The following is a 10090-nucleotide window of genomic DNA, read 5'->3' as shown; positions in this document are numbered from 1 at the left end:
GTGCCTATTTACTCAGGTTAACTTGGCATTTGTCTTCCTGTGCATGAAAGAGTCACGCTGAGAAGCTCTGTCACACCTTGTCTCTTTTAAAAGCAGAGATGCTGAGTACCTGCTGTCCATCCCCCCAGAACTGAGTTGTCAGCGACTCAATTCCCTCTTCTCTTTTTTTGAGGATCCAATGGCAATACTGAAATATAAGCAGTTCATGCAGACCTTAAAATTTAACAGAAATTCCCCTCAAACATTCAGAAACATCACTACTAACATTGAAATAACTTCTGCAAACAAGATACTAAAACACTGTGAGGAAGCAATGTTGCTGAGCACTCAAGACTACTGCACACAGAGAGAGGCAAGTGTTTAAACATTATTAGTCTTACTGCACGCTTTTTATGCTTTAGTTAACACATGGAGGAAACCTGCAAGGAACACTTACTGAAAGGCACTAGTAAAATTTGTTCTGTACTATCATCCTCAGAGCCTACGTTTTGCTATGTGAGAAAAACAATGCAGCATTCCCTTATCCATAGGTATTAAACTATAGTGAATTACTATTAAATTATTTGTACCTCTATACTAATTCTCACATAGTTTACTAGCTCTTCAGGTCCTCTGTAGTGCTGGTTCATGATCCAGTCAACTACAGCTACTACAAATGCTTTACATTTTTTACACCTTCTTGCTTGGAGAGAAATAAAGCAGCAAATGATCTTCACAACACACAAATTGATTCCAAGTCTCATCCTTGCAATGCGGAAGAATCTTTCCAATACAAGCAGCATTAGTTTAAAAACAAAACAAAAAACAACAACAACAAAAAACCAAAACAAACAAAAAAGAGCTTTCACTGAAGGTAAAAAGTATTTGCTTTTTAATATGCACTTAAGTCACAGTATTTGTTTTGAGATCATTACACCAGGTAACATTTTCATTGTATTCTCGAAGTATTTTCTATGAGCCCGTCTAAACATTGAAGGAATAGGCGTTAACTAAGGGAAACGAAAAACTGTGCTTTCAGAACAAAAATAAAGCCAGTGATCAACATTCTTTCTATTCATTTATATCAGTGTTTGCGCACGACATTGTTTTTCAAAATTTAAAAGCCATCACCATAAGCAAACGAAATCAAAGGAACCACACATTGTTTTTCTGGCAGTCCTCACCTGATGTCAACAGTAAAATGCAACCCAAATCTAATCATACCATTTGAAATTATCTTACAAATTTTAGATTTAGGCTATTTTCTGCATCTTGTATCATTCTAGCAAAAAAAAAAATCATTAAGGAGAAACAATCATTTAATGCAATTTCTATTAACAGAACAGAAATACATTACAAAAAAGCAGCTACCGATCAGAGCATACTGAAATGAATACAGACCTGGTGCACTACCAAACTTTTTGCTGACAGCTATGTATATTTAAAGAGATTATTCAAGTCAAAACTCAAGGAGAAATTGAGGTGTGAGAACAGCTGTTAAAGTATTAACTGTGTCCGGTAACAGCTTATACAGCACACACACATACTGGTTCTTCCTGCAGTATTTATTTGCAAGGCTGTAGCACTGAGAGTTCTCCTACAATAAATTACTTACTATGATACAGTGTATAGAACAATGGTGAAACATTTCTCCACGACTCAAAAGACAGACATACTGCAGAAGTCCACGCCTCTGAAAATGAGAAATGGAGACAACAGCCTCCTCACATCTTCATTAGCTAGATCCTCTCTCTTCTTTGGCAACAGAAGCCTCCACAGGAGTATCTTCCAAATCTTTGCTTGACTTCTCTTTCTCTTCGTTTTCATCTTCTTGAGGGTAAAGATCTGGGTATTTTTGCATGCATTCCTGCATGGCACGGAATTGGTCCACACAGTCTGATCCCTTTATTTCTTCTGTGCTATAGTGGAAACAAGAAAAGGCTGACTTGAACTGCTCCCCACAAGGACCACTAGCCATTCCACCCAGACACGGGCAGTTCCAATTGATATCTCCATTGGGCAATATCAAGCCTGAACAAACAAAAGAGAGAAGAAAAGTTAAATGCTCCTTTCAAAAATTAATTTCATTCAATGAAAGCTGCTAAGCGGCAGGTATAAGTGGAAGTATTAGTAATACCATACTAATTCTGTAGCTTCAAGAGTACAAAACACCTCATGTTTCCTGGCCCATTTGTTTCTCTCTGATCTTTATGATCCATTATTGGGCACAAGCAAGACTGGTTCTATATCTATGCCTGAATTAAGGCTTTGTCCCTTGACCACAGACCACTTAGCATATTCAAAGGCAACTCCAAAAGGAATCAGAGTCAAGTCAATCCACTTGCCAGACTCTGTCAGGGAAGCATGAAAGCCTTAAAATCACATCATACAGGACGTAAGAATTTAATTCCTGTATTAAAGTTAGAATTCTTTTAAATCAAGCTGAATGGATGCTTTTATTTCTTTGTTTTAGATGAACTCTGGAACACTAATCCAGGACTTCTTCCCTCAAAATTTGAGCAGGAAATCCATAATAACAAAAAAAGAAAATCAGCTTCTTTTAAGACATGCAAAGATTAAGTCTCGCAGAACAAAAGGAATAGTGAGAGCATGACAGTCTGTCTGATCCCAGAAATCGAACAGCACTTTAGATGACAACTGAAAGTGAGTTAGGTTGCATTCTAGACCCTAAATAAACTGAAGTAGCTGGAAATTTCTGCTCCAGAACAATTAGTCATCACAGAAATACTTCAGTGATGGAATAGCAAGGTGGAGATATAAAAGGGGATTATGCTCTTTGATATATCAGCTGATTTGTATGATGGAGTTCAAGCAAAAAGCCAGAGAACTCATTTTCTCTGTACATTTTAGAAAATCCTTTAAACAGTCAGGTAGGAAAATTTAATATGATGGATCTGTTAATGTGCACTTCTGAAGTTGCTATTAATAAGCAATACAACTTCATTCCCTTTCTCTGCTTTATGAGAATGTACATGTAGTTATGTTCATCAATGAAGAACAGGAAAAAATGCTCTGTAATCCAAGCTGGTTTATTCTTCACTTCAACAGTTTTCTCCCCTCCTCTCCAACAGAAGACTTCCCTAACTTCATCGCCAGGCTGATTTCCTGCAGGAGCGTAAAACTGAAGTTTAAGTACTTTCCCTTTAGAGGAAGGTATGCAACTACCATTATTAGATAGTAAGTCTGTATAAGTTCTGATCTGAACAAGAAATTATATTTAGGGCCTGATGGAACTTACGATCACCTAAATTACTCCCACAGATTTTAATATGCCTACTTCATGTCTTTGTCCTGTGAGATCATGAAGTTCCAGATATGCTTATTGTTGTATTAACAAGAACAAAAGGAAAATTTTACTCGATACTTTGCTCTCAGTCAAACCAGTTCAGCAGAAAATTTCACTAAGTCAAATCTCAGCGCTGATCTCCTTTTCATTCAGAAGGTAAGTCTCCTTAGCATGACTTTGTCAACTACAATATTGTCATTTTTCATAGATTAAGCTTTATTCAGCATGACAGTTTTGTAAAATATCTGCATTAATCACTGTACTGACAAGATACACCTAGTACAGTGCATTGGGGCACCTAGCTGTCTGGAGGAGAAACAGAAAAACTAAGGCAAGGAGATGGATGGCTGGTGCCAGATTTCTTCTTGCCAAAGATGACAAAGGAGAAAGAAGGGATGTTGATCATACAGCGTAGAAGAAAATTGGCTTGCTTTGTTAACTAGACTTTGAAGTCCTATATTCTTCCTAACATCAGCCAGTCATTTTTTCAATACTTAAAAAAACAGAAAACACAAGAGGAGCTTTGAAAAGTTCTTGAAGATTACACAGCAACAAAATTACTTATAAAATATTTATCTTTAATAAATACAAATTATTCATTTTGGAATCAGAACTGCTTGTGAGCATGCAAATTTTAACCATAATAGAAGAGTTACCTGCTAAACAGTACATTCTTGGATATCACATAAATACCAGTTGGTACCTATGTGACTGAGGTGGCACCAGTGTCTTATGTTGTTTGGACAGAAACCACACTTTAAAAAGCAGATAAATAACACAAACATTTCCCTGCTGATAATTACAACAGGATGCACACTTAAATGATTCAGTTTATCAGTTAGATAAAAACACAATTAAAATGGAAGCAGTCTTCCGAAGTCACAAGTCTGCAATAGACAAGGTTACTATCTTTAATTCTCCGAATTAACACTTCTTTCAAATGCAGCCTGAATGTCACCGATCCAGTGGGATATAATCTATTTGAGCCTGTACTTGGGGGAAGAAAAAACACCTGTTTACATCATAGGAGATCAAGGCTTGGGTTAGCAATCAACTGGTAACTTCTCTTAGCTCGTGGGATCTGCTAATATCACGGACAAATGCAGAAACATCTGCGTTGCCTACTGAAATCTCATAGCTGATAGGACAGAAGTCAAAAAAAACCCACCACAATACAGCTTTATTTTCTTCCAAGGGAAACAAAGCACAAGTTTTCATGAGCAATCTAATAACTAAATAGACTTCTCAAAGACTAATGTCTGTTAATGCCAGATGCTACGTAAGAACAATGCAATAATAGAAAACTACATGTTTATCTTAAGGATGGGAAAGGCTCCTACAAAAAAAAAAAAGGCTCCTACAAAAAAAAAAAAGCAACACCAAGTAAATTAAAAAAAAATCAGTTGTATTTAAAAAATACAGATTATTATGTATCTATATAATAAATCTATTCTTTCTCAATATGACTGTTCTGTATACATTACAGCAGAGAAGATAAAAAGAGACATAACAGGGGATTATGCCACAAAAATTGAACACTGAAAACCAAGTCTTCTATTCAAAGTAGAAACTAAATCAGAAAAGCCTACCTGTTACTTTATGTACAAAGCCCTTTCCAATTTTCTTTTAAATAAAAACCACACAAACCAGAGCTTCTGCACTTCAACGTATTCTAGAACGTTTTGCCCATGTGTCTTTCCTGGCTACAAATTTCTCTCCCATTAGATGCAGCTCATTCTGTGATGTGTGAATTGTTTTGATCTGCTGCATTGTAACCTGAGGCTGTTCAAGTGAAAAGCTTTCAGAGAACCCTTAAAACATGGCAGCAACTAACCACATACTAAGAATAAACTTATTACAGTTTTTAAACATCGAGTTTCACATTCTGAATTATACAGACACACATTGTCACTGCAAGGTGTCCCTGATGTAACCAGCTTCAGGCTTTCTCTGTTCTCTATAGTTCAGGAGGAAGGTGATCTAGCATACTGTAAATACAGGACTGTATACAAATACACATATCAGAGGAATCAAAGAATATGGCATTCATAAAAGGAAGAAGCAGCTCCTTTAATTTTTGCTAGTTTATAATCCAAATAAATGGCACAACACTGTGTACTCACTGAATACGTACAAACAGAAAAATAATAATTTGGGGTATAAGGACAGAGACAGAAAACAGAGAAACCCCTCTTTAGAGGCGCCAAGAGAGTTGTATTTTATGTTTGCATTCTGAATCGTCATACTACGTCTCTGTATTATCTCTGTGTTAGATCTGAGACAGGCAGCCTTTCCTCTTAAAATCCAGTGTCAAAAATAGATGCTTAGTTGCAGGACCAATATGCACCCTCATGCTGTGGCTACATGCCCAGCTTTTGTTAATTGAATATCTTAATTATCACCAAAGAAAGACCATAAATGATTGTAATGGGGAAGACGGACAAACTTTAAACTACCACATGTAACATCAATACAGCTTGCGTGTTTTGATTGCATACCTTTATTTAGTTCAACAGCAAGCTTCTTTAGCTGCACACCACACAAGGTGACTTAACAGCTCAGCAAACAATAAACTCTCCAAAGGTTTGTATGCGCTACAGATGTGATATCCAGAAAAAGTATCTTCCTTTGCTTTATTTTGCAAGCAGTCACCAGTTTTTCCAGAGGGAACAGAAAGCAACTGGCCAATGAAAAGCAATTGGGAAATTCATGCTGCCATTTAATCATTAGAGGCTGTTACCTCTTCACTTAACAGACCAATAATGTATTATAAATTTGTCTGAGACAGGAGTTAAAAATTCAGATTTTGATTCATTTCCACATATCATACTGACCAGAGTAAATACCCTTAAAATTAGCTCGCCTCAGACACTGTTCTCCACATAAGGGTGAACTCCTTTACTTGAATCATTTGTATGTTCCATCTTCTGCCCAAGTCAAGGCAGTAACAGATATGTGCCACTTGGATTTTGTTGCCTATGGGTGTCTCGATTTGAACTCTTTAGCAGCTGAAGCACTGCTGTCATGACAAAGATGGTGACAAAGCCCAAAGCATAGACCGTGTCCACTACATAGGCAGGTCTGGCATGGCATCGCAGCCAGTAAAACACAAGCTGCCTGAAAACATAACAGGTAGAGGAATTCCTGACAGATACTAAGCTGCAGCTTTTAAACATCTTTCCGAAATAAGACACAGCCACCTAATGACCTAAGGCAACTTGATGTTTCTATATTCACTTCTCGTTATTCTCATGTGGATTGTTATAAAACTAACAGATTCTGTTCACATGAAATAAAACATTTGTGTATATATGTTTGCTGCACATACAGTTCTAATGAAACCAGGATAAACAGCTAGAGTGCAAGATCATTTTCACACAGTGCTATGTAAGAAAACAAAGTTATTTTAACGACACAGAAAGATATGGTTCAAATTAAACTACAGATCACATCAGTTAACAAAGCATCCCGTGTGCTACAGCTGCTAAACAATGCTTAAATGCTGCCCTCTAAAGGTCACACAGCCACTTGCGTATCTTCAGTTTCTAACAAAATTTTAGTCTCAGTTGAGCTATAGGCAATGAAATCGCACAAAGTGAAAAGGGTAAAAGATGTATAAGCACAAAGGCAATTAAAAAAAACACAAAAGAAACAACAATTTCACAGACATTCAGATCATTTTGTTAACCTAGGGCAAAATTTAGTTAATCATCGTGATAGGAACAAGGTATTTCATTCACCCATTAGAAACAACCTAAAATACGCCCCATATAACCAAAATATTAAGAGTCAGTCTCAGAAATATTCTGATTTTTTTAAGTCTCCTGAACTAATTCATTTGCAGGTTCGATGTACTTTCTGTAAGATCTATAATTTTCATTGAAAACTTGAACTCACCTCTTCTCAAGACAAGATGGTTACAGCTGAAAGCTAGTGATTTGAACTTACCTGTCATATGAAATAAAAACATTTCACATCTACTGATTACATTGCCACTTGTACCATATAGGATAAGTGATAAACGTATAATATTAAATAGGATAACAACAAGAATTTACACTTTTTAAGCCCTAACTATGTTAATACAAGAAAGACTTTTTTCTTCCTGGATCTCTCTGGTTACTAACCGAAATTATAAGCCATCAAGTGATGTATTTGAACAGGTCACTTTGAAAAACTATGACAAATTCAGGGAAAAAAAGCCCGCCATTTGGAAAGCACGTCATCTGCACTGTCCTAATTTGGAACTTAGGACTGACAAGAGTTTGTGTGTTTATTTACTGAACAGATTTCTAAATTTACTAAATAAATTGCTTATTTAACGAACCAGTTGCCCTGCTATCAGTCTGTAAAAATGAATCAATAGTTTGCTCCTACTTCATACAAAATTTGGTGGTTCTGTTCTTTTTTTGGGATTGTCAGATTATCATGTATGTCATATGTCACTTCCTACTTCCAGCCTGCTTACTACTGACCTTGTTCTTCATAAGGGTCATCTGGGTCATCTGCAACCAGTTCAGCACTGCTTGGTGTTTCATGGTCCTCCTTGGTCACAAATATAATTTTGTCTTTTCCTGTCACATAGGAGACAAAAAGCAAAAGTTCACAGAAAGCTGAGATAGAATGAGTCATTTACAAAGCTGCTGAACAGCATGAGATAATGAGATTTTCAACATGATGCTCTGGTGGTAATAGTGAATGAATTCTACTGTACTTATTTATCACCTTCAATTACAAGTTGTTGGTTCACAGGAACAAACATAGAAAAACAATCTGGAAAGTATTCACAGGGAAGGTGCTAAAAACTATATAAAAAGACCTCGAAATAAGACCTACAATAAAATCAGTGGAAGTTAAAAAAGATTAGGTAGTAATTTATCCAGAAAAATGGTGAAAGAAACTGAGCCTGTCCTCTTTGTACCACGCTCATGTACCTGTAGGAAATTATTCTCATTAGTCAACAGGAAAAGAAAAAGACATAACCAGTTACATTGATTTACAATAAACATTTGCATAAAGCACAGTTAGGCAATGCAAACAAATGTCTACAGAGATTGCAACAAGTCCTCACTAAAGAGAAACAAGATAAAACAGGTACTTATTTCTAGAGGAGACGAGAATCAACTGTCAGGACTCACAGAAGCAGTAGAAGATTGCACATTATTTCTGAGCTGTGCCAGCATTTAACATGCCTCAAAGAATTTTAACTTTTTTTTTTTTTTTTTTAAACACCAGCATCCCCCTCCCCACCCTAATGGAGGCGGGGACCAGCACAGTGTGGTGACACGAGCTGGGTGCAAGCAACCCAAGAAAGGAGGTGGAGAACATGAAATAGTTTGGGAAGTGTTCTTTTAAAGCACTCATTTAAATAGTGTTAGCATACATAATAACAGATCGCCCATTTATTTGTTAGAATGTAAAGAAGCTACCTGAAATTCTTTTCCTCTACAGTTCCAGTTTTCGCAGCAACAAACTGTAATGGCTGCAGATCACAGCACAGTTCATTGGACTGTGAAGTTAAAAAGTTGTTTTGAAAAAAGCTCAAGCTACTACTCTCCTAGAAGGACTTGCTCAGCTGAAGGGCTTTAGACAAAAAAGGAGCAGTGAAAGCAAAACTATACAGAATTACAGGCAAGCGTTCAGTAGGATACTCATTAAGATCAGCAGTCTCCATTAGAGACCAGTGCCGTGTTTTGCAGTTATTATGTGAATTAAATACTGAAGAATACCTTAATGGTGTTGAACCAACTACACTGAACCGTGCTGCACACATTACCAAGGGCAGAAAAGCACCAGGGTGTGCTTCCTGCTCCGGTGCCACTCCTGATTTAACAAAGAGGTTCTGAAGGGGAAAAAGGAGGCTTGGCTGGAAACCAGGGCAGAGTTTCCCAACAACTCTGTGAAACTATAAAAAATGTTCGGAGGCAGGAAGGTCACTACAAGGACGCAGCGTATTAGAAATTAGTCGCTCCTTGCACCTCAATGTGACCTCAACCAGCAGCTGTTCAGTGATTCCCTTGGCTTTGGGTTCAGACGTATCACACATTCAAACGTGTCTCAGAAGCAAATAAACCCAAATTCTTTTTAGGAAGAAAACGGTTGTCTTTTTTTTTTTTTTGTCAATTCTGCGTTGTACTCCAGCACGCTTTACACCACAGAACACCTCAGGATTTCTCATAAGAAACTAGAAACACATGAACTCTAACCCCTATTACTCTAACTGTAATTTTGTAGGATGCCATAAGCCAATTTATTGATCTTATGATCCAGAATATTGTTAAATCAGGTTAAAACCATGAAGCAAAGAGGACTATAACTTATGGCTGCCTCATCGCAGCATTCAAACAGCATTCAGCGTGCATCACCAGCTTCCTGAACTAGAGAAAAACAGCTTTTAAAACTAGAAAACGCTTCTTTCTAGCATAAAACCAGTCACGTTATCAAACGGGGAAGAAAAAAAAGCACCAAAAAACCACCCCCCGGGGCAGGAGGCGGCCAAGCCTCAGAAGCCCCAGGACCCCTGCAGCAGCCCAGGCCTGCCCCCCCCCCCTCAGTGGCCGCTTTCGCTCCCGAGCACTCGGGCCCTGCCCGCCTCACCCCGCCCCGCCTCGCCTCCCGGCGGCCCGGCCGGAGCCCGGCGCACCTTCTTGCCTGCAGTAGGACATGGCGGCGCCGCGCACACCACGGCAACGGGCGGCGGCGCGCGGCTCCCCCCCCCCCCCACTCCCGCCTCCGGAAGCGGCCGCCCGCTGCTGGGGCGCCTCCTCGCCGCGGCGGGAACGGAGCGACCAATCCACTCAGGAC

At 38.4% G+C, this 10090-nt stretch overlaps 1 protein-coding gene across 1 annotated transcript; it reads right to left on the bottom strand.

The window, feature by feature from the left end:
• Positions 1–848: 848 nt before the first annotated feature.
• CHCHD4 (coiled-coil-helix-coiled-coil-helix domain containing 4) lies at positions 849–10070 on the bottom strand. The gene is made up of 3 exons (XM_035546593.2): positions 9930–10070; positions 7762–7860; positions 849–2010 (listed from the first exon to the last, which is right to left on the bottom strand). Exons 1-3 carry the CDS (start codon positions 9949–9951, stop codon positions 1715–1717), a joined length of 417 nt encoding a protein of 138 aa, XP_035402486.1. The 5' UTR covers positions 9952–10070; the 3' UTR covers positions 849–1714.
• Between the last annotated feature and the right edge of the window lie 20 nt (positions 10071–10090).

The sequence above is a fragment of the Cygnus atratus genome, chromosome 10 (assembly GCF_013377495.2).
Source record: "Cygnus atratus isolate AKBS03 ecotype Queensland, Australia chromosome 10, CAtr_DNAZoo_HiC_assembly, whole genome shotgun sequence".
NCBI classification, from domain to species: domain Eukaryota; kingdom Metazoa; phylum Chordata; class Aves; order Anseriformes; family Anatidae; genus Cygnus; species Cygnus atratus.
Note: the sequence above shows the minus strand (reverse complement) of the source record. Positions and strands in the feature narration are given on the sequence as shown.